The sequence below is a fragment of the Heloderma suspectum genome, chromosome 5 (assembly GCF_057233095.1).
Source record: "Heloderma suspectum isolate Gila_16-S chromosome 5, 16-S_ref, whole genome shotgun sequence".
Taxonomy (NCBI): Eukaryota; Metazoa; Chordata; class Lepidosauria; order Squamata; family Helodermatidae; genus Heloderma; species Heloderma suspectum.
In genome coordinates this window covers 2,379,621-2,403,536 of record NC_139462.1, presented here as the reverse complement: position 1 = coordinate 2,403,536, position 23,916 = coordinate 2,379,621, and the positions used below count along the sequence as shown (strand labels likewise).

The 23,916-nt window shown below is 51.7% G+C and overlaps 2 protein-coding genes and 2 non-coding genes across 14 annotated transcripts in view; 1 reads left to right on the top strand and 3 right to left on the bottom strand.

Moving 5' to 3' along the window:
- Positions 1 to 13,716, top strand: part of IDH3B (isocitrate dehydrogenase (NAD(+)) 3 non-catalytic subunit beta) — a 21,169-nt gene extending 7,453 nt beyond the window's left edge. For 4 of the 11 annotated variants that reach the window (XM_084855140.1, XM_084855137.1, XM_084855136.1 and 1 more), the window contains 4 exons: positions 760 to 862; positions 2,988 to 3,134; positions 3,271 to 3,365; positions 3,586 to 4,054. In XM_084855140.1, the coding sequence (XP_084711266.1) occupies positions 760 to 862; positions 2,988 to 3,134; positions 3,271 to 3,365; positions 3,586 to 3,964 (724 nt within the window). In that variant the 3' untranslated portion in view covers positions 3,965 to 4,054. Of the gene's footprint in view, positions 1 to 759; positions 867 to 2,987; positions 3,135 to 3,270; positions 3,366 to 3,585; positions 4,055 to 4,074; positions 6,204 to 13,493 lie in introns of those variants that run through there. The other 7 variants (XM_084855142.1, XM_084855141.1, XM_084855139.1 and 4 more) reach the window with 4 other exon arrangements.
- On the bottom strand, positions 9,751 to 23,916 carry LOC146343501 (nucleolar protein 56-like). Its single transcript, XM_084857017.1, has 15 exons — positions 23,792 to 23,916; positions 23,172 to 23,637; positions 22,985 to 23,074; positions 22,590 to 22,704; positions 22,329 to 22,490; positions 21,955 to 22,153; positions 21,384 to 21,571; positions 20,628 to 20,779; positions 20,092 to 20,192; positions 19,627 to 19,775; positions 19,259 to 19,380; positions 18,908 to 19,045; positions 18,472 to 18,627; positions 14,009 to 14,056; positions 9,751 to 10,965 (listed from the first exon to the last, which is right to left on the bottom strand). The coding sequence occupies exons 1-15, from the start codon at positions 23,914 to 23,916 to the stop codon at positions 10,939 to 10,941; spliced, it is 2,238 nt and encodes a 745-aa protein (XP_084713143.1). The 3' UTR covers positions 9,751 to 10,938.
- On the bottom strand, positions 19,496 to 19,566 carry LOC146343503 (small nucleolar RNA SNORD56). The gene has a single exon (XR_014792736.1). It is a non-coding gene; the product is annotated as a small nucleolar RNA SNORD56 (small nucleolar RNA).
- Positions 21,745 to 21,883, bottom strand: LOC146343502 (small nucleolar RNA SNORA51). Its single transcript, XR_014792743.1, has one exon. It is a non-coding gene; the product is annotated as a small nucleolar RNA SNORA51 (small nucleolar RNA).

The window sequence follows — 23,916 nt, the reverse complement described above, 5'->3', positions numbered from 1 at the left end:
CATTAATGTACACTGAATTTGCTTGATTGTTCTCGATCTTTTCGTTTACAGAACTTAGAATATCTTTCCTTATTCCTGTTCCTTTGAAAACTGGGAAAGAAGAATTTGGAATCCTTGGACGGTGGGGTGGGGAAAAGAGGGATCCCACAGGAGCCCCGAAGGCTCTTGTGCAGCGGGGGGGGGGGGGAGCTTTTTAGTTTATTTTGGAGCAGTACTTCTATTGCATGTCATGGGAGGGGAGCAGTAACAGATCTTTGCCCCCCTTGCCCATTCCTGTTTCTGAGACTAAAGCACCCTCCCAATCCCTTTCAGAGGGCTGCTCCCCCTCCTCCTCCGAGCGCTACGTTCTCAGCACAGCTGCTGGCCTTGCCTTTTCCTCTGCTGTTATTGATATATGGTGCCATCAACATAGGTAGGGCTTCAGAATAACAGCCCTGGACTCTGCTGCCTTCCCTCTTGCCTCTGCTGCTGTGTTCATCCAGGATCTCCCCGTCTTGTCCATCTAACTTAGACTGTAGCTCTTCTGGGCTGAGGCCATGTTATTTCTGGGCATTCACTCAATATGCAGTACTAACAGATGGTCTTGAGTTGCTTCTCAGTACATGGTGCTGTGGGACAACCGGCCAGCTGCTGCCTCTGTTTCTGCCTGTTGCCTGCAGCCTCTCTCTTTTTAACCTGTTCCCGTTTTGCATATTCAGCCTCTGGACAGTGCCCGGTCTGTGAAACTGCCACAAGTGTGTGTGTGTGTCTTTCTCTTAGGAAGCTGGGTGATGGGCTCTTCTTGCGCTGCTGTGAAGAGGTGGCTGAGTTGTACCCCAAGGTCAAGTTTGACACCATGATCATAGACAACTGCTGCATGCAGGTAGGTAGGTCAGCCCCAGTGTACGTTTGTGTCCCCTGCTTCCCTCCTGGATGTGATAAGTTCCTTAAACAAAGAGGATAAGAAGCTTTGGGGAGGCAGCCCGGTCGAGGAGGCAGATTGGTACAGGTTGCAAAGCAGGCAGAGAGTTGGTTGGTGGCTCTGTCACCATTGTGGCAGAGATGGCTTTCACTCCTGTAACATGGTCCAGGGCCCCTAAGATTTGCTCTGGCTTGCAGCCCCTTGCCTTGGCTGCCTGGAGAAAATGGAAAGGAAGATTACTTATGAAAAGAAATCTAAATGTTAGCATAAAAGTCTGTGGTGTCTTTTGCTACTGCAGAAAAAGAAGTCAGCTCTAAATCGGGCAATCCACTTCCAGACTGGTGTTCCAGGTCCAGTGATTTCCCTATCACGTGCATGTGGTGGTCTGTCTAGTTGCATTTCCACAGCAAGACATAGCCCCCAAAGACTGTTGCTCTGTAACCCCCTAGGAGATCATAGAAGCATAAGAGTTGGAAGGGATCCCAAAGGCCATCTAGTCCATCACCAATACAGGAAATCCAGCACTGCAGGATCCCTGATAGGTGGCCATCCAGCCTCTGCTTAAAGGTCTCTGTTGAAGCTTGGTTTAAAACAAGGACACGCATGCACACTTCTAAGAAGGTGGCTCCTGCAATATGTGCAAACTTCCTGAAAACAAGAATGCTTTTTGCCTCAGAAGTCTTTTTTTATCCTAATGTAAACTTATGTAGATTGAATCCACTAAAACGTATACACTCAAATCAACTAAAATGTTTTTAATTAAGTGGCAGTCCTAGTAGTAATAATAATAATAGTAATACATAAGATGTTGGAGTGTCAAAAGTTCTTCACATACATCATATTGGTAATTCTTACAACAACCCTATAAGGTAGGCCAGTATTATCTCCATATTACAGATGGAGAGACTGAAATAGATTGGCTTACTTAAGACCAGCCAGTGAGTTCAGGATGAGGGCCAGATTGGAATGGGGCACTTCTGGTTCACAGCTCAGCCTCTTAGCCACCAGGCTACATGCACTCTCCTCCCTGCACAGACGATATCAGACTAGCTGGAGACAAGTGGAGTTTAATGTGTTTGCTAACATCATAATTGGAGCAGGGACTCTCGCACATATTCTCTACAGCACCAGTTCAACGTGCTTCTCATCTAGGTCCTACTTGCCATGTTATTTATTTATTACACTTATTTATGAAAATAGTGCTCAGGGTGGCTCAAGCAGTGTGCTTAGAATGATCTTAGATGTTGATTCTGAGCAGCACTAAATAATAAGCGGACACAAGGTTTTCCTTTCCAAGGACCCCACCCAACCAGGGCAACTGGTGGTTGTAGTCCAGATTTCAGTCATCACAGGCTGCTGACTGAGGGCCCCTGGCTTGGCATGTGGAGAACAGGGCTAGAGAGAAGTAGTTCTCTCTCCCTCATAAATACTAGAACCCAGGGTCCTCCCATGAAGCTGATTGGTGGGAGATTCAGGACAGATGAAAGGAAGGGCTTCCTCACACAGCGCATAGCTGAACTCTGGGATTGGCTAGCACAAGACGTAGTGATGGCCACCAATTTGGATGGCTTTAAAAGGGGATTGGATGCATTCATGGAGGGGAAGACTATCAGTAGCTACTTGTCCTGTTGGCTATACGTTTCTGACAGCGTCAGAGGCAGTCTACTTGTGTACACCAGTGGCTGGGGAACATGAGTGGGGAGGGTGCTATCGCACTGCTGACCTGCCTGTGGGCTTCCCATCGGGCCATCTTAGTTGGCCACCATGGGAAGAGAACGTTCGACTGGCTGGCCCTTTGGTTTTATCCGGTATGGCCATCCTTATGTTCTAACAAGTGCTGCAAAATGTTGTTCATTGATTTAAAAATATTTCTAGACTGCTTTTTAAAAAATCCAAGGCAGTCTGTGTCCTTGGGACTAACTGCATGCAAAAAGTGCGTCTTGCAGCTGTGGCTAGGGACACCTGTTGGGACTCACTTTGGTGAAAGGCATGGGGGTGGCTGTGCAGGCATTCTGTGACCCTGGGCAGGAGCCCCCCACCCTGATTCAACTTGTGCTGAGATACTGAGTTGGTGTGTTTCTTTCAGCTCGTGCAAAACCCCTACCAGTTCGATGTCTTGGTCATGCCCAACTTGTACGGCAACATCATTGACAACCTGGCAGCCGGCCTGGTGGGCGGGGCTGGCGTGGTCCCTGGAGAAAGCTACAGTGCAGAGTATGCCGTCTTTGAGATGGTGAGGAGTTGGACGGGGCCTGGCGGCTCCCTGAGGCTGCTGGTGCTGCCCCCTGGGCCTCTGCTCTCCCTCTCCTCTGCGGGGGCTGGAGCGCACAAGGCTTCTGAGGGTGCTTCTCTTGTCTGTCCCTCTCCAGGGTGCCCGCCACCCTTTCGCCCAAGCTGTGGGGAGGAATATTGCCAACCCCACTGCCATGTTGCTCTCGGCTGCCAACATGCTGCGACATCTCAAGTGAGTTCCCCTTTTCTCCAGGGGGCTGGGCTGGGCTGGAAGCAGCAGGGTGGGTGGTGGGAGTGCTGGGAGACGGCCCTGTCCTTGAAGCAACTCCCTGTGGGCTTGGACCAGGTGCTGCCTCTTAGCCTTGTAGGCCTCGCGGGGTGGTTGTGAAGGTGAAGCCAAAGGGCGGGCACCTTCACCTCGTAAAGCCCGTCTCTCCTATGCTCCTGACCAGCCTGGAATATCACTCTGCCATGATCTCAGACGCCGTGAGGAAGGTGATCAAAGTCGGCAAGGTGAGGATCAACCTGCCAGCTGCCTGCCCCTGTTTGCGCTGCTCTGAGCCAGTCTCTGCTTCACTCTCACTCATGCTGCGCCTCCCTCCCTCCCTCCATGTCCAGCTGACAGGCCCCCCGCAGAGGGGCGGGGGTGGGGGGAAGTGTCAGGCCAATGGAGGCGGAGCCTTCTGCAGCCAACCACTGCGGCTGCTCGCTCCCGCGAGACGGGGATGCCAGCGGGCACTCGTGCCTCTTCCCCAGTTCCTGTGGCTCCTGCTGGCCACTGGCGACGTGCCGTCGGGGCCTGTCTGCCCTTGCCCAGGGACACGTGTCTGAGTGCCTGCGTGTCACCCTGGGGGTGACTGCTTGTCTCCTCCCTCGCCGTGTGCCTCTTGTCCCTCTGCTCACAGCCACTTTTTTCCCCCCTTCCCTGTGTTGGATTATAGGTGCGGACGCGGGACATGGGCGGTTATTCTACCACCTCTGACTTCGTCAAGTCTGTGATTGATCACCTGCACCCCCACTACGGTGTCTAGGGCTCAGGCTGCCCCTGGATACGGCTCTGCTCCCCCCCATTCTGATGCGCCCAGGCTGCAGGTTCCACAGAGCCCTCTTGGCTGCCTGTCCCAGCAGAGGTTCTGGCCTCAGCTGCCTTCTATCTCACAGCTGGAGCTGGCCAGCCCCCACTGCAGAAGGAAGGTCTTTCTCCCCGCCCTACCTTTCCAGTTCTTCCCACGTCCCTTCAGCCGGGGCCCTGCCAAGAAGCCTGCTATGGAGGCTGGGGTGCTGTCCCTGAGAGCAAGGTGTGTTTGGGCATGATCAGCCTGCCTTGTGGATGGTTCTGAGATCAAGAGACTCTCATGTGCCTTTTGCCTGGGAACCATTACAGCCACTGTGTCCCCCAGGCAGTTTCTTTGCAGGCCAGCTGTGGTTGAGAGAGCATCCATTTGGCCTGGTGGGAGTGCCGTTGCTGCTGCAAGCCCCCTCCCCCCTACACAAGCATGGCAACTGGTGCTATGAGAGGCTGGGACTGAGCTGTGTACCTTGCCTCTTTCCTTCCCCTCTGCAGATTTCCTTCTCCCTTGGTGGTGGCGGCGGCAGCAGGCCCCATCCTTCCCACTGAAGCCCAGGCTGGTCCTGGCCCCGGCCCCGTTCAAGGGTGGGATATGTGTGTGTTCCTGGCAGGAGCCCCCTTTTAGCAGAGCTGAGCAGGCTGCTCTGCGACCTTTCCAGGAAACTCTGCCCTGCCTGCTCCATCCTGAGGGTGCCTCTAGGTCGGCTGGCTGCCTTGGCTCCCGCTGTTCTGATACGCAAGAGAGGGTGCGAGGGGGGGGTGCCATCCAGCTCGAGTGTTTATAGTTGACTGGTAAAGAAAAACTTTCACAGCAACCGTGATCCCTTGTAGAATCAGTGTCTGGAAATGGCCCTTTTTGAGCAGAGGCCAGCCTGTGGAAGTACAGATCATGAGTACCTGGCTGTGGTGGGAGTGGAACAGTGCACAAGGGGATGGGGGGGTGGGGAGAGAGTTAGGCCATCAGTCATGTGGGTTGCCTTGTTTCTGGAGCTGGGGCAGATCTCTGGAGTCCAGGTGGCAGACGTTGCTGGCAGCTTGCTGTCTAGGTGTAGGCATGACTCAGAGAATTGGGGTGTGGGCAGGGAATCCTGTGCAATCCTTTGTGATCATATTCCATACTGATTTTGAATAAACTTGTAAGGATTTTCCGCATCAACCCTGCTCCCCCTCTGGTGCTGTGAGTATCTGATTCCTGGGGTTTCCACTTGTTTAGGCCAGAGAGGAGTGACCTGGGCCCCGTAACTCCAAACTCTACATGTAGAATAGCTCCAGGCAGGAGCAACCTCCTCCAGAATGTTTCTGATTCTGAAGTTTAGATTTCTGCTCTGTTCCAATCAGCTTGCCAACAGCTGGCTGACCGGGACCATTGTGGCACAGACAGACGAGGAGCCAGTGCGGCTTCTCATGCTGGCCGCCTAGGGGGCTCTCACTGGGCAGAGGTTCTCGGCGTTAGGGATTGACCTGGACACTGCATTTGGTCTGCAGCCCTGGACCCCGGCATGGTTCCTCTCTCTCTGGCATTCGGTGGTCAAGCCTGGCCTGGCTGTTCTCCTGTGCCCCAGCATCACTGAGGAACTTCGTCTGGGAGCCCAGCAGGTCATAGTCAAGGGTGATCCCTGTGCGCCTGAGCCGTCCCTGGCAGAGGCCTGTGGAGCACCTGCCGTGAAAGGCTGCCTGCCCGTGCGCCGGCACTGTGCAGAACGGCTCTGAAAGCTCTGGGGAGCAGCTCCTGAGGGCTGGCCCAAGCCCCCCTCCCTCGAGTCTCACTGCCTAGTCTGTCAAGCGGGAGTACGGGACAGCCTTCTCTCGCTTCCCCTCTTCAGAACTTCCTTTGTGTTCTTGAACACTGTCAGCCTATAAGGCCATAAAATGGAAGTTGCTGCAGCGCCTTACTCTCCATTCCATTTTATGTAAATAAATTATATCCCCCACCTTCAACATACATTTATGCTTCCAGAGCGACTAACAAAGTGGCAAGGAACAATAAAAAATATGTATTTGATTTGTACCCTGCTTTTCTACCAAGAAAATGGCACTCAAGGTACAAACTGAAACAGCAGTAGTCTAGTTAATTAGATGGTAAAATCTAAACTGCTCTAACTTAAATTCTACAATTAGCATTCTTAAACACCTTGAATAATGGAAATGTCTTTCCCTGGCACCTAAATGATTTGTAATGCGGTTTGTTGTTGTTCAGTCGTTCAGTCGTATCCGACTCTTCGTGACCCCATGGACCATAGCACGCCAGGCCTTCCTGTCCTGTGCTCTCTCCCGGAGCGTGCTCAAGTCCATATTCATTGCATCGGTGATGCTATCTAGCCATCTCATCCTCTGCCGTCCCCTTCTCCTTTTGTCTTCAGTCTTTCCCAGCATCAGGGTCTTTTCCAGAGAGTTTTCTCTTCGCATTAGGTGGCCAAAATATTTGAGCTTCAGCTTCAGTCTCTGTCCTTCCAATGAGCACTCAGGGTTGATTTCCTTTAGGATGGGACTGATTTGACCTCCTTGCAGTCCAGGGGACTCGTAAGAGTCTTCTCCAGCAATGCAGTTGCCAGGAGGTTATTCCAAAGGTTAGGAGCCACCACTGAGAAGGCGCTATCATCTCCCAGACCACAATGCTCAGGGTGACCTTCAGATGGAAAACGAAATCGGAGGCCTCCAAACGAGGACATGTTATAATAATGGGCAATTTCAATTACCCCCACATTGACTGGGTGACTGCATATTCCAGTCACAACAAGGAGGTTTAAATTTCTCGATGTCCTAAATGACTGTGCCCTGTCTAGAACAGTTGGTCATGGAACCGACCAGAGGGGAGGTGACCCTGGATTTAATCCTAAGTGGTGTCGTCCAGGACTTGGTGTGAGATGTAAGTGTTGAGCCAATTGGAAACAGTGACTAGGGTGCTATCTGATTCAATGGAAAATTGCCTAGGAAGTCCGACACAGTCACATTTTACTTCAAAAGAGGAAATCTCTCTAAAATAAGGGAACTGATAAGGAAGTTGAAAGGGGGAGTCAAGTGGGTTAATCCCTTCAAACTGCTTGGAGGTTACTCAAAACCACTGTAACAGAAGCTCAGCTAAAATGTATGCCACAGGTTAGGAAAGGTAGCACCAAGGCCAAGAGGTCACCAGCATGGTTAACAAGCAGTGTCAAGAGAGCTATTAGAGAAAACAGGGCTTCCTTCAGAAAATGGAAGTCTTGCCCAAGCGAGGAAAACAAAGGGAGCACAAGTGTGCACAAAGGCAATGCAAACAGTCAATGAGAGATGCAAAAAGCATTTTGAAGAGCATATCGCTAACAATATCAAGGCCAACAATAAAGAATTATTTAAATATATCAGAAGCAGGAAGCCAGCTAGGGAGACAGGTGGACCACTGTATGACATTAGAGTTAAAGGAGTACTAAAGGAGGACAAGGAGATTGCAGAGAAGCTGAATGAATTCTTTCATCTGTCTTCACTGCAGATGATATAGGACAGATACCTGTGCCTGAACTGATGTTTTCAGGAAGAGAGTCTGATGAACTGAAGCAAATCAATGGTGACAAAAGGAAGTTCTCAACCTTATTGACAAAGTGAATAAATCACTGGGCCCAGACGGTATCCATCCTAGAGTTCTTAATTCAAATATGAAATTACTGATCTAACCAAAATATGCAGCATATCCCTAAGATCGGCCTCTGGATCAAAGGACTGGAAGATGGCCAATGTGCCACCAATTTTTAAAAAGGGATCCAAGGGGGATCTGGGAAATTACAGGCCGGTTAGCTTAACATCTGTTCCAGGTGCATTGGTTGAAAGCATTAAAGATAAAATTAGTAAGCATATAGAAGGACAAGCCCTGCTGAAAAAGAATCAACACGGCTTCCCCAAAGGTAAGTCCTGTTTCACTAACCTTTTAGAGTTCTTTGAGAGTGTCAATAAACTAGGGATGTACGAAAATCACTCACCTTTCGCGGATTATGCTGATGGTGGGGGGGGAGGCGCTCCGTTCCTCCCCCCCGGAATCCTCCGCGGCTGGCTGTGCTCCACGGAGCAGCCGGCCAGGCCCAGCCAGGTCAGCCGTCCACGGCCGGATTTCCGGCTGCGGAGGGCTCTGGGTAAAAACAAAAAACCCGCATACGCAAATGGCGGTGGCTATGGCTGCTGCCATTTGCGTTCCTTCTTTTTGGCCGTCTTAATCTACGTAAATATTTACGTAGACTATGACGGCGAAAATAGGGGGAACGCAAATAGCGTAGTGGATGCTATTTGCGTTCCCCTTATTTTCGCCGTCTTAGTCTACGTAATTATTTACGTATACTAAGACTGCCAAAAACAAGGAACGCAAATGGCGGCGGCTGTAGCCGCCGCCATTTCCGTACGCCTTTTTTTTTTTTTTTACCCAGACGTTTTAGGCTACGTAAAAACTTACGTAGCCTATCACGTCTGTGTAAAAAAAAACAACTGCAAATGGCAGCAGCGGCAGCCAGTCGGAAGACCAGCCGCCGGAGTCGCTGCCGCCCGGAAGTTCCGCCCCAGGTAAGTCTCGTCCTGGGGGGATCCGGGGGGGTGGCAGGCCGTTCCGCCACAGATTTTGGGGGGCCGAATGCACTGGCATTTGGCCTCCCCGAGATCCGTGGCGTAATTCTCTGCCATCCCTACAATAAACATGTGGGCAGGGGTGATCTGGTAGACATTGTTTACTTAGACTTCCAAAAGGCTTTTGACAAAGTCCTTCACCAAAGACTCCTGAGCAAATTTAGCTGTCATGGAATAAGAGGAGAGGTCCTTATGGATCAGTAACTGGTTAAAGAACAGAAAGCAGAGAGGAGGAAGAAATGGTAAATTCTCCCAATGGAGGGAAGTAAATAGTGGGGTCCCACAGGGATCTGTATTGGGACCAATGCCTTTCAACTTGTTCATAAACGATCTGGAATTAGGAGTGGGCACTGAAGTGGCCAGGCCGGTGGCATCAAATTATTTAGGGTAGCTAAACAAAAAGCGATTGTGAGTTGATCCAAAAGGATCTCTCCAACTTGGGAGAATGGGCATCCAAATGGCAAATGTGGTTCAGTGTCAACAAGTGTAAAGTGATGCATGCTGAGGCAAAAAATTCCAACTTCCAAGTATAACCAGATGGGATCTGAGCTAGTGGTGACCAACCAAGAAAGAGATCTTGGGGACAGCTTGATGAAAATGTTGACCCAGTGTGTGGCCACGTAAAAAAGGCAAGCTCCGTGTTAGGCATAATTAGGAAGGGAACTTAGAATAAAACTGCCAATATCATATTGTCTTTATACAAACTTATGGAGCAGTGTACAGTTCTGGTCACCACACCTAAAAAGTGATATTGTAGAGCTGGAAAAAGTGCAGAAAGGGGCAACTAAAATGATCAAAGGGCTGGAGCATCTCCTGTATGTGAGGAGGTTGGAACAGCTGGGATTGTTTAGCTTGGAGAAAAAGAGGGTAAGGGACTGTTTAGCTTAGAAGAAAGCCAAGTGAGGGGAGACATGGTGGAGAAACCTGGGCACCAGTAGCGTTGTTTCAAGACAGGCGAGGTACAATCTCTTGGCCTGGCCCCTGTTAGCAGTCTAGCTGTAGTTTCCAAACGGTCTTCAGTGGCAGCCCCATGTAAAGCATCTTGCAGTAGTTCAACCTAGAGGTCACCAGGGCATGGATATCTGTGGCCAGGCTGTCTCTGTCCAGGAGGGGTCCCACTTGGCTTAACAGCCTCAACTGATAGCCTCAGTGACATGAAGGACCTACATGAGGTTCAAGTGATAAGGATGAATCTAGAAACAGTCCTGGACTGTGCATGTGATCCTTTAAGCAGTGCATTCCTCTCTGGAACCGGCTGAACATAACTGCTCTTGGCAGACGAACTCTCAGCAACAGAACCTCCATCCTGTTAGGACTGATTTTCAGTTTATTGACCCTTATCCAGTCTGTTACTGCTTCCAAACACCGATCAACATTTCTTTTGCCTCATCCGGAAAAGACAGCTGGGTGTTGTCAGCATATCCATGAGTGGCTTCACGGAAATGTTGAATGTGGGGGACAGAGTGGATTCCAGAGGGATCCCGTAGCATAAGTGCCATCAGTAAGAGCAGAACCATCAAAAACGGTGCCTCCAATCAACTGAGAGAACCTACTCAAAAGGATACTGTGGCTGATGGTACCTAACGCCGGTGAGAGATCTAGTTGTCAAAAGAGGGCTACGTACCCTATCAGTCTCCTGGTGCAGGTCATCCATCAAGGTGCCCAAGGTTGTTTCAGTTCAAAACTGAGCTAGAATCCAGATAATCTGTTTCATGCAGTAGTACTTGGAAATGGCTGGTAGCCACTCGCACTAACTCCTTGCCCAAGAAAGGGACACTTGCAGTTGACTGGCAGCTGTTATCCTCTTGGTCTGAGGACGCTTTCTTCAGACACGGCCTTTATCCCGTGTTGCCTTCACTGCCTTTCTCTTCACATCTGGGGTTTTGTTGCTGTTCTTGGGTTACCTCTTCAAACCTTAAGGCTTTCAGTATCGTCTCGCTGTACCTCAGAACTACCCCCCCATCCGATTGCACATCTTCAGCTGTCTCTGCTATTTCTGCTTGGATGTTTTGTCACCATCTCAAACCGAATAGGCCCAAGGCTGAACTTTCCATCTCTCCACCCTCATGTTCTTTTCCTTGTTCATTCCTTTGACTGTGTAATCACCCTATTGAACAGGCAGGAGCCCCTTGGCTTCAGCATGGACTCCCTCTTCTCATGCTACGACCAAGCCATGTTCTCGCTGAGAAAAAAGAAGCACAGGGCAAGGAGTAACAGCTTTAAGAAGAATATTGCTAAAACTATTAAGGTTTGACAGTACAGACTTCTTTAAATATCTCAGAAATAGGAAACCAGCTGGGGAACTAGTTGACTGTTAAGATGACACAGGAGTGAAAGGGCCACTGAAGCAGGATAGGGAAATTACAGAGAAGTAAAATGAATGTTTTCAGTGCAGAGATACCTGTCCTTTGACCTGTTTTTCCAGAGAGAGAGAGAGAGAGACCGAGATGAAAGAACTGAATCAAATAAAGGGAATGAAATTCTTCAACTTACTGATGAACCTAAAATTAATACTACTGGGCCTAAATGGCCACTTGGGAGTTCTTAAAGAGCTCAGACATCAAAAGAGGATCTAACTGAAATGTGCAACTTGTCCCTAAAATCAGCCTAGCAAGAGGACTTGAAAATAGCCAGGAAAATGCTGATCTAACTGGTGGAAACTACTATTAAAGCCATTGTTCTCAACATAAAGAAGAACAGGTGTTGTTAAGGAAGAATCGGCATGGCTTCTGCGAAGGAAAGTCCTGCCTCACGCACCACTGGGAGTTCATTGAGGGCATCAACAGTTATATGGATGGGATGATCTGGTAGGTGTTACATAGTTGAACTTCCAAAAAGCATTTGATGATATCCCTCACCAAAGGTTCTTGGTTAAACTTGGCAATTGGGAACTGTTAAGAACAGGAAGCAGTGTGGGATAAATGAACAGTTCCTCGTAACAGAAGAAAGTAAAAGAAGAGTTGCCTGATAAGCTGTACTGGGACTGGTGATATTTCATTTGTTCATAATTGATCAGGAGTCAGAGGTGAGATGGCCAAACTTGCAGATGACATCAAATTATTCAGGATGCTGAAAACAAGCAGACTGTGAAGAGCTCCAAAGGGACCTCTCTCAACTGGGTGAGTGGGCAGCAAAATGGCAAATATGGTTCATTGCCAATAAGTGCAAAGTGATGTGCACTGTGGCAAAACTTATAACCTCACATTTACACTTGTGGGATCTGAGCTGGTGGTGATGGAGTCATGGTAGGAGATCACATATAAATACAACCCAGCGAGTAGCAGCAGTGAAAAAAGGCAAATTGCATGCTAGAATAGGACCGCAGAGACATCTGGTCATTGCATCTTTAAGGATGCATTCCTACTGAGATGGCCGGTAGCGTCCGAAATCGGAGGCTATTGACTATTCAATGCAGGGCGGATGGCGCACAGAGGGGATCTCTCCTCTGCACCCCGCATTTATGGCTATACGTGCATGTTCGAGGAGGGGAGGGAACAGTCCTGGAGACCTGATGGGAAGCTGTCTAAAGCAGCTTTTGCGGTCTCTGCCCCCCAGGACCACCCCTTTTACCCTGTCTCTGTGCTCTGTTTTCAAACACGGAGATGATGGTGTGGGAAGAACCATGGCGGCTACAAGGGAATGTGGAGAGCAGTTCCTGGAAGCCGAGGTTGGATGACCTTGGTTTCCAGAGCCGAAAAATCCTATGGCTGTCTAGACGGTGTCTAGTGACCATAGGAGTGCATTCTAAAAGGATAGTGTAGAGTTGGGCAAGATGCAGAAAAGGGCAGCCAGAATGATCAGGGAACTTCCTACAAGGAAGAATATTTGGGGCTTTTTACTTTAGAAAAATGGCAACCAAGGGCCATGGTAGAGAGATATAAAGTGGTCTGTGGAGTAGAGAAAGAGAATACACATTTTTCTCAGAATGCTGGGTCAGCCAGTGAAATTGATTTGCAGTGGATTTAGGACTAAGTCTTTTGTACATACAGCCCATGCGCTGTGGAACGTGCTGCCACATGACGTGGCCATGGCTGCTAACAAATGGCTTTTAAGCAGGATTAGACAAGTTCATGGAGGAAAAGGCTATCAGTGGCCATTGGACGTAACAGCTCGGTATTCCGTCCAGTGTCTGAGACAGGAGGCCTCTGAATCCCACAAGCAGAAGGGGCTATTGTGCTCGTACCCTGCTTGTGGGCTTCCTAGAGGCATCTGCCTGCCCCCAGCAAGATAGGATGCTGGACCTTTGGCTTGATGCAGCAGGGAGTGCTCTAATCGTGCTATACAACAGGATGAACGCCCCCCCCCCCCCCCAGGTTTAGGGCTCCAGGTCATGCTCTGTTCATCTCTCATGGTGTAATTTTTTTAAACAAAATCATTCATCATCATCTCTGCGCTTGCTTTTTGCTCTGTTGTCTTGATGGCACCTTTGCCTCCTTTTCTGCCAGTCAGTCTAGGCTTTGTGGGGGGAGGAGGGTGTTGTGATTTTTCAGCTACTCCCAAGTGACCCTCTGCAGACATTACAGAGCCTTACTAGAGTTCAGGAGGGAAGTAAAGTCCTTTTTTTGGCAATACTTTTAAAGTTTTAAACGTCAGAACACTTTTAAGGTAGCTAAAAACAATGTAAATTTTAAGGGCTTTTTGTAATTAGTGCAATCACTTTGAATTTTACAAAGGTAGTGTATTATACTTCCTTTCCTCCCCTCTTTGCAGGTGCGTACACCAGACATGGGTGGCTACTCCACATCCCATGACTTCACTCGTGCTGTGATCACAGCCCTCGTGGAGTAGAAGCCAAGAAATGCTGGCCGGGTGCGTGCGTGCACACAGGAACTGACTCCAGGCATTTTGCTTGTGTTTGCTACTTTATCATAACCAAGGCTGTTCAGGTGCCCCAGCTGTCCCTTGCACAAATAAAAACAAGCTGCTCTGTGTTCTTCTGCAGACAATAGCTGTGTCTTGGACTTCATAAGTGGGTGTGGAAGAGCCATTTCCCCCACCTGCATTCCTGAAGGGAGCACCCCATACATCTCTCACCATTATATCCCAGCTTTCCTCCAGTGAGCCCAGGACTGACCCACAAGACCCATGTTTATCCTAAGGACAGGCTCCCTCATAAGCTTTAGGACAGGTGAGATTAGAAAGGGAAAAGCTCAAATCCTTTCCCCGAACTTTCAGCTGTATCCAGTAGCCTGTAAGCATTGGTAGAGCGGGGGAGAGGGGCTTACCCGGTCCTCCAAGCAGCATGGGAAGGTTTCCAGGTGTAGGTCTGGCAACTGCAAGCACAAAGAGGTTATGTTGTATCCTGGAATCTGCTAGGTAGTCCCTGCCCATGAGCTACTCGAGCATGTGCAGAAAGTTATCTAAGCAAGTTCATGTTCAAGGTGTGCTGCAGGCTCTATTCTGTCTTGGTGGGGAGCCACATTTGCTACTGTGAGATGATCAAACACCATCACCACACAACTCCCTTTAGTTGTTCTGGGGCCTCATTTTATCATCATGCAAACCTGCAGCTTTACCTGGCTCCCCTTGGTGAATAAAAACTAACTGTAGTCAAGGAAGCCCCTTCATGGATCACTGCCTTGTTGTGGTGAAGGGGCTTGCGTAACTCAGTGAAGCCATAAGCTATGCCGTGCAGGGCCACCCAAGACGGACAGGTCATGGCAGAGAGTTCTGACAAAATGTGGTCCACTGGAGAAGGAAATGGCAACCCACTCCAGTATTCTTGCCAAGAAAACCCCATGGAACGTATCACAAGGCTAAAAGAGATGACGCCGGAAGATGAGCCCCTCAGGTCGGAAGGTGTCCAATATGCTACTGGGGAAGAGCAGAGGGTATTTCCAAGTAGCGCCAGAAAGAGTGAAGCGGCTGGGCCAAACCCGAAAAGACACTCAGCTGTGGATGTGTGTCTGGTGGTGAAAAGAAAATCCGATGCTGTAAAGAACAATATTGTTTAGGAACCTGGAATGTCAGATCAATGAATCAAGGTAAGCTGGAGGTGGTCAAACATGAGATGGCAAGATTGAACATCGACATCTTGGGAATCAGCGAACTCAAATGGACAGGCATGGGCGAATTTAATTCAGGTGACCATCATATCTACTATTGTGGGCAAGAATCCCTTCGAAGAAATGGAGTAGCACTCATAGTCAACAAAAGGGTGGGAAAAGCAGTACTGGGGTACAATCTTAAAAATGATAGAATGATCTCAGTACGAATCCAAGGCAAACCATTCAACATCACAGTAATTCAAGTCTATGCCCCAACCACTGAGGCCGAAGAAGCTGAGGTTGATCGGTTCTATGAAGACCTACAACACCTTCTAGAACTAACACCAAAAAAAGATGTCCTCTTCATCATAGGGGATTGGAATGCTAAAGTAGAAAGTCAAGAAATCACCGGGATAACAGGCAGGCATGGCCTTGGTGTACAAAATGAAGCAGGACAAAAGCTAATAGAGTTTTGCCAAGAGAACATGCTGATCATAGCAAACACTCTTTTCCAACAGCACAAGAGGCGACTCTACACATGGACCTCACCAGATGGTCAGTATCGAAATCAGACTGATTATGTCCTTTGCAGCCAAAGATGGAGAAGCTCCATACAGTCAGTAAAAACAAGACCTGGAGCTGACTGTGGCTCAGATCATGAGCTGCTTCTTGCAAATTTCGGCTTAAATTGAAGAACGTAGGGAAAACCACTAAACCGTTCAGGTATAACCTAAATCATATCCCTGATGAATATACAGTGGAGGTGAGGAATAGATTTCAGGGATTAGACCTGATAGACAGAGTGCCTGAGGAACTATGGACGGAGGTCCGTAACATTGTTCAGGAGGCAGCAACGAAATCCATCCCAAAGAAAAAGAAATGCAAGAAAGCCAAGTGGCTGTCTGATGAGGCTTTACAAGTAGCTGAGGAAAGAAGGGAAGCGAAAAGCAAGGGAGAAAGGGGAAGATATACCCAACTGAATGCAGAGTTCCAGAGAATAGCAAGGAGAGACAAGAAGGCCTTCTTAAATGAACAATGCAAAGAAATCGAGGAAAACAACAGAATGGGAAAGACTAGAGATCTCTTCAAGAAAATTGGAGATCTTAAGGGAACGTTTTGTGCAAAGACGGGCATGATAAAGGACAAAGAAGGCAGGGACCTAATAGAAGCAGATGAGATTAAGAAGAGGTGGCAAGAATACACAGAAGAACTATACAGGAAAGATGTGAATGTCCCTGATAGCCATGATAGTGCGGTCACTGAACTTGAGCCGGACATCCTCGAGAGTGAAGTCAAGTGGGCCTTAGGAAGCATTAGTAACAACAAAGCTAGCGGAGATGACAGTATTCCAGCCGAGCTATTTAAAATCCTAAAAGATGATGCTGTTAAAGTGCTGCATTCAATATGCCAACAAATCTGGAACACTCAACAGTGGCCACAATACTGGAAAAGGTCAGTTTACATTCCAATTCCAAAGAAGGGCAACGCCAAAGAGTGTTCAAACTACCGCACAATTGCGCTCATTTCACATGCCAGCAAGGTGATGCTCAAAATCCTACAAGCTAGGCTTCAGCAGTATGTGAACCGAGAACGACCGGAAGTACAAGCTGGGTTTCGAAGAGGCAGAGGAACTAGAGATCAAATCGCCAACATTCGCTGCATCATGGAGAAAGCAAGAGAATTCCAGAAAAACGTCTATTTCTGCTTCATTGACTACGCTAAAGCCTTTGATTGTGTGGATCACAACGAACTGTGGCAAATTCTTAAAGTGATGGGAGTACCAGACCACCTTACCTGTCTCCTGAGAAACCTGTACGAGGGTCAAGAAGCAACAGTAAGAACCAGACATGGAACAACCGAGTGGTTCAAAATTGGGAAAGGCGTACGACAAGGCTGCATATTGTCACCCTGCTTATTTAACTTATATGCAGAGTACATCATGAGAAATGCCGGGTTGGATGAATCAGAGGTCGGAATTAAGATTGCTGGGAGAATTATCAACAACCTCCGATATGCAGACGATACCACCCTAATGGCAGAAAGCGAAGAGGATCTAAAGAGCCTCTTGTTGAGGGTGAAAGAGGAGAGTGCAAAAGCTGGTTTGAAACTCAACATTAAAAAAACTAAGATCATGGCATCTGGCCCCATCACTTCCTGGCATATAGAAGGGGAAGAAATGGAAGCAGTGACAGATTTTACTTTCTTGGGCTCCAAGATCACCGCAGACGGTGACTGTAGCCATGAAATTAAAAGACGCTTGCTCCTTGGGAGGAAAGCTATGGCCAACCTAGACAGCATAGTAAGAAGCAGAGACATCAGCTTGCCGACAAAGGTCCGTCTAATCAAAGCTATGGTTTTCCCAGTAGTAATGTATGGCTGTGAGAGCTGGACTATAAGGAAGGCTGAGCGCCGAAGAATTGATGCTTTCGAACTGTGGTGCTGGAGAAGACTCTTACGAGTCCCCTGGACTGCAAGGAGGTCAAATCAGTCAATCCTAAAGGAAACCAACCCTGAGTGCTCATTGGAAGGACAGAGACTGAAGCTGAAGCTCCAATATTTTGGCCACCTAATGCGAAGAGAAAACTCCCTGGAAAAGACCCTGATGCTGGGAAAGACCGAAGGCAAAAGGAGAAGGGGACGGCAGAGGATGAGATGGCTAGATAGCATCACGGATGCAATGAATATGGACTTGAGCACGCTCCGGGAGAGAGCGCAGGACAGGAAGGCCTGGCGTGCTATGGTCCATGGGGTCACGAAGAGTTGGACACGACTGAACGACTGAACAACAACAAGTCAAGGAAGATGACAAGACCCCCAGCCCATAGGAAGCTTGCAAGTAGGTGTCTGAAGCACTAATGCCCCCCGGCCCCCTCTGGTTGCATCACTACACACAGCCTTGGCCACAGCCAGCCTCTAGTCCCCGTGTGGCAGTGCCTGGCCAGCAAGTCACGGAGTGCCTCAGAAGCAGCAAGAAAGGGAGCCCGCTTGAGTTCTGAAAGCATCAGCTCTTGGCCAAGGGTCAGACTCCATTCCTCAGAACTTAGCAGCACCACAGCAGGGCGTGCCGACATCCTCTGCGCCCTGCCCCCTTTCAAGGTTGAACAGAGCTAGGGCAGAGCCCATTTTATTCTTGGTCACTAATCCACCTGCATTCTGCTCACCTACTGCTTCTACACCCCCCAAAAAGGCTGGTGGAACAGTTGAATGAAAGGGGAGGAGCCGCTATAAAAAGGAAGTACAATTTATTGTTACTGGCAGGTTAAGTACACAAAAAATTCAATTTACAAGCCCCTGCTTCTGTCGCTAACCTCCACCTACTGGTGGGGCAGCGTAGGAGTTTGCTGAATGGCTCCTTCATAGCCCACACTTCTCCAGTGCGGGCTCCTGCCTCACACAGCAGGCAAGCCATCTCCAGCATTCCCACTCTGAGCGCTAAAGCCCTTGCGCAAAGGGACTGAAAACTCTGCCCCAGATCCCAGACAGCCATTCTGTCCACTTGCGCGCCAACCTGGGCTGCACTCAGCTGCCGTGAAAGTGCTAGACAGAGAGCAAAGAGCATGTCCCAGAACTCAGTTCTTAAAAAACCATCCACAATGGAAGCAGCCCTCTGTCTCAGGCTGGCAATTACTGGACTGGATTCCTGCACGTTAGTCGTCGTCCTCCTTCTCCATTCTGGCCTTTTTCTTTTTTGTCCTTTTCACCTTTTGTTGGGCAGTCTCCAGAACAGCCAGCTTCTTTTTCTTCTTCTTGGGTGAGGCTTCTCCTTGCTCCAAGCCATTCTCGGCTGGCTCCAACTCTTCCTCCTCCACCTCTTGGTGCTTTCTCTTTTTCTTCTTTTTGGGCTCAGCCTCGTTTTCCTGGTGTGAGAGAGGGTGTGTGTGTGAAGGGGGCATGCTGCCATGCCACGCCACGCCACGCCACAGGAAGCGAAACTACAGGAGTCATCATCATGACCCATCAATAGCTGTAATTGCTGAAACCTTTAAGAAGCCACAAACAGGAAAGAACAGCTCCAATTCCTTCTTGTAGCCAATGAAATAGTTTTTGCCTTTCATGCAAGCCTGCCCAGCTACCCGGCTTGAAGATATCCAGCAATTCCCTTCTGATCCCATCCTGGACTGCCAAAAGCAACGTTACCTCTGCCGTCATCTCGAGCACAGAGTTCTCCATCTCTCCTGCCGCCGCCGGCGCCTCTAGGCGCTTCTTCTCACGCTTCCGTTTTTTCTTCTCTTTCTTCTCCAACTTCTTCTTGATCTCAGCAGCCACTTCGGTTGCCTGTGGAGGGGAGAGGGCCTTTGCCAGCAGCAGCTCCGCGCTCAACCCCTTGGCCCCCCCACCTCTGACAGGCACTTGCTGGATCAGGCTCACTGCATCAGCTTTGGCCTCCACAGGAGGGTGGGCGGGCTCAAGAGTTCTCATCACATCCAACAGCTCAACAGTCACAGCGGGGCAAGTGGGCTAAACACACGCCCCACTCCCATCACTCACCTCCACAGCAGCCTCCCTCATGACATCGAGGTTCTTGCGAGGGGGCTCCCCAGTCTCATAAAAGGCCAGGCGCTCCTCTACCTGCTCTCGTAACTTGTCTCCAAAGACACACGTTGGGACCTCTGCAGAGGAAAGGCGGGCATGAGGAAGGCTGAGGCCACCTGTGCCAGAACGGCCGAAGTCCCCAATGCCAAGAAGGGAAGCAGCAAGTTACCCTCCACCCAGGTATGGCAGGCTTTGCTCAGACCTGATGCATCACCATTCACTGCGTGAAATGCTGTTGACGAAAAATGTAACCATCATGGCAAAGCGTTGTGCCCGCTCTAACGCAGGGAGCAAGGATGCCCTGACCAGATCCGAGACCTCACCTGAGAAGCAGTCAATGCGGGACGCAATGGTGCACTTGTTGGCCAGATAGCGGGAGATGCGCCCCTTGTTCTTGGCAGCTGCCCGCCCAATAAAAGTAGAGTGAAATATCAAGCCGTATTTGGGGGTATTGCCCCGGGTCTTCAAGGCCCTGCAACACAGGAAAAGTAAGGTTCATTAAGACAGCACACACCGGCACAGGGCTAGAGCCCTGCCACCACCACCAGCAAGGCCCTCCCGCTTCACACCTCCCACCAGCCATGGCTCCAACCCCTCTTCCACCAGCTTCCATACATCCCAACCCAGTATCAGCTAACCTGCCAGGTCAAGGGGGAAGGGAGTGCCTCGAGGGGCCGCTCAGAGGCGGGGGGCCAGTCTGTCATGCACGTGACTGACAGCGTCTAGCAAGCATGTCAAGCCCAGCACCCCAGCAGCCTGCCATCACTGCGGCCGCCCTGCAGCTGTACCTGAAGAGGGCCTTCTCTGCACCCAGGATCTGCACTGTGGAGGCTGGATATTTGGCCAGATTGGTGAGGCTGCCAGCATGAGAGATGAGGCGGGCACCCACCTGCAGGCAGAGGACAGAGTGTATTATGCAGCACAGACAGCGCAACCAATTACGGCATAGATGTAGGCCACAAGACCAACTACTGCACTCAGAGCAACAGTACCCCCTACTGGGCCTTGCAAGAGCACAGAGCCTCCTACTGCTGGGTCCTGTGGCTTGGTGGACCCACCTAGCCCCCAGTCTAAAACATCAGCCTGGCCAAATCACCTCATCTGTGGCACTGTCCTCTCCGCCTCCCTGGCACCACTCCAGCCCACTCCGCTCACAGCATGAGCCCCTCCCCTCCTCTCTCTGGCACAGATCAGCAGTGAGTGGGTGTCAGCAGGGAGAACTCAGTGGATTGACAGATTCACGGAGTACATCATATCTGTAGCCAGGGAGGACTTCAGGATTCCTGCCTGCCTCCAACCCTTGCCATCCTCTTCCCCCACTCACCACTTCTCCAATCAGGGCTGAGAGGCTGGGAGCCACCTGGCTCATCTTGGAGCGGAGATACTCCTGCAGGCCTTTGCGGTACTCTGATAGAGAGATGACTCGACTGGAGAAGCTCTCGATGTTGATGAGGTCAATGGGAGAGATATCCATCCCTGCAAGGAACCGGGGAAGGGGAGAGAAGAAAGAGAACACTGAGAACAGGGCAAAAAGGAGGCAACCCTCTCCTGCTGCTAGGCGTGCCCAACAGCCAGTGAACCTTCGTCTGGCTCCCGCAAAGAAAGCTGCAGGCAGGCAGAGGGCAAAGCGTCTCGATACAGCTATCAACAACCACATTTGAAATGAGGAGCCAACTCTAGGAAACTCCAAAGGCGCCTCAAGTTCACTTTCCTGGGCTGTCTAAAATCTGTAAATTGCCACTCACTCTCATTCACCCCATGAGACAAGCCACATACCCACTTACAAAAACGGAGCAAAAGCAGAAAGCACATAGCCTTGGGAAAATCACTCAACCCATACAATAGTCTACACTGGCTCTTAAACCACTGCGCTACCCTACACATGCCCCAAATGCCCATATACCCTATTGCCACTTCTTCCGATTCTAACCTGACCCAATAAAGCCTAGTGAACCTAACCTCCACCAACCCCTCAGCAGAAATTGTCCCTCTGCATGCCATCGGTTGACCAAGCAGCATGTCCGTCCCCTCTAGGCAAGGCAAGAGTGCTATGCCTTCCATTCTCTCCACTACCACTGACCCATGGAGGAGCGGGAGGCCTCCAGGATCGCCTGGGCCTTGGCGCTGTCCATGACGACTTCTTCCAACCCCTCCAAGTTCTCCTCACTCAGATCCTTCCGGTTCCCAATGAGCTTGGCCAGGCGGCAGTAGGTATAGTTGTCGCTCACAATTTTGATCAGCTCTGGAAAGTGATATCCATACCACTCTCTGCAGAAAGAAGAAAAAGACAGCGGAGCTAGGGGCAAGAGGGCCATCACCACCTTGTTTTCACAAACAGGAGAACAGAACAGCTGCAGCCCTTCCAACCAGAGACTTAACAAAGCCGCAGGTTTTTAAAAGGCTCAAGTACCAGTAGAGCCTCTTTCTTTCTACAGATAAAGATTTGTGCCCTTGCTTACAATACAGTCCAGGTGAGAGGCAGCCTGGCTGAGGTGTCTGCAGGGTCACTGATTCTCTATCTCCCACTTCTATACAGTCAGCATTTGTATGCAAGCTGCCTGTGGTAAGCATGGGGAGACAGGAGGATCCTGTCACCACAGGATCCACGGGAAGCAACATCAGGTACCTATAGGGCAATCTGACACACGCACCGGACCCGCATGGAAAAGGTGTTGATATCTTTGTCCAGCTGGTCCAAGAGGCTGATTGACTGTATGATCATGTTGTCCACCCGGTTCACGTTGAATTTCACTTTGGCTCGGGAATAGCTATGCCCAAGTCCCAGCTGGGCCTTGGAGGCAGACTGAGCTGTCAAACCCTTGATCAAATTGTGGAAGTGCAGCCGGATACCTGCAGGGCAGCAGAAAAAGGCAAGAATGGGCCCTCCTACAGCCTGAAAATGACACCGCCTCTCCGATCCCGCCTAAGCCAGCCTCACTGGGCAGATGAGAGCTCTCTGGAGACCCCTGCTCAGGCTTCCAAGAAACACCCTCCCCTATTCCAATCACTGTCCTTGCAGCCTCACCTCGGGCAATCTCAGCAACCACTCCCCCGGTCTGACACTGGTAGCCCAACTCTTCCTGGATGGCAGCCCCAATTTTGGCATCACTGACCCCGACAAGGGCTTTCTTCTTTTTCGCTGGCAGGTTGGTCTCGAGCAGGAGCCGAAGATCCTCATGGAGAACCCCTGACCCAAAGGAGAAAGGAAAGGGTCAGGAGGGCGGGAGCCGGAAGGAGTCCCAGGGACCCCCGTCCCCAGTCGGCCAGGGATCCAGGCTCTGCTCACCCTCGGAGATGGCGTTGATGTTTTCCAAGGCACTCTGGGCGGACTTGAACGGGGAAAAGGCGACGAGTTTGACCACGGAGAGGAACTTGCCGAGGTTCAGCACGCTCTCCTCCACCTGCAAGACCGCCCGCGGGCCGGGCCGGGGCGGGGGTTACTCGCATGCGAGCGCCCCGACGGCGCGCCGGAAGTCGCGCCGGGCCCAGAAGGGCACCTGGCGGAGGCCCGCGCGCCCCGCTCCGCGCAGCCCGGCGGGCCCGGGCGGCGCCCGCGGGCCCAGGGTGCGGCGAGAAGCGGGTCGCGCACGTGGCCTCGTCCACGGCGGAGCCTGGCGGGGGCGCGCCGCGGGCCCGAGCCGCCTGGTCCGGGCGGGCAGCGCCGCGGGGGCGCGCGCTCACCTGAGGCAGGAGCAGCCCGACCTCCTCCACCGGCTTGAGGGCGAAGAGCGCGTAGCCGGCCGCGTGCTCGAACAGCACGTGCAGCAGCACCTGCGGGGGGAGGGAGGCGTGAGCGGGGGGGGGAGGGAGGGGGAGGCCGCCCCCCGGCCGCCCCCCGGCCGCCCCCCGGCCGCCCCCCGGCCCTCACCATGTCTTCGGGCGGCGCGGCGCGGCCCAGCGTCCCGCGCAGCCTCGCGCTCAGCGCCGCGTCGCGAGCAGCCGGAAGCGCTCCCGCCCAAGGGCCGCCCCTTCCGCCCCCCCGGCGAGGCCCGCGCCCGCGCGCCGGCCAATGGGCCGCCGGGCGCCGCCCCCAGGCCGCCTCCTCCGCGGCTCGGCGTCGCGGCGGGAGGGGCGCGCGGCCGGCGCGCGGGGTGGCGGGGCCTGCCGCGGAGGGCCCTCGGGGCGCCGGCTGGCCGGCCCGGCCGCTGCGGGCTGCTGCTCTGCGCGCCGGACGGGGGAGCCCGGGGAGGGCGGCCGGAGGCGGCGCCGCCCTCCCGGGCCGGCCGGGCCAGCCCAGCGCTCGGGCCGAGCCCGGAGGCCGCCGCCGCGCACGTCCTCTTGAAAGTCGCCGCCCCGGCGCTGGGCTCGGGAGGCCCCCAGGCACGAGCGCTTCCCTGCAGCAGCGCGCCAGCGCCTGCGGGCCTCGCGGTGGGAAGCCGCCCCGGGGGCAGTTTGACGGCCCGGAGGAAGCAAGTCCGGGGGGGAGCAGACCCCGCCGGGCAAGGGGCGACACTCCGCGGCAGCCAGTTCAGGCGACGCGCAAGTTACTCCGGGGAGTCCCTCTCGGATGATGCTCCCTGGCGGGCCCTGGCCCAGTCAGCCCGTTGCACGCGGCTGTCCCGAGGAGTGCGCTTTGCACGGCTTGGGCAAGCGCTGGCACGTTTGGCCTCCAT

Excerpts from the sequence above, each read along its gene's own strand:
- LOC146343501 (XM_084857017.1), bottom strand. The coding sequence starts at position 23,916 with ATGGAGGCCAAACGTGCCAGCGCTTGCCCAAGCCGTGCAAAGCGCACT. Across the intron at positions 19,776-20,091 it reads GCAGAGAAGGCCCTCTTCAG|GGCCTTGAAGACCCGGGGCA; the intron begins GTACAGCTGCAG and ends CCTGTGTTGCAG. Across the intron at positions 10,966-14,008 it reads CATGCTGCTTGGAGGACCGG|CGAGAACATGGCTTGGTCGT; the intron begins GTAAGCCCCTCT and ends CTTTTTTCTCAG.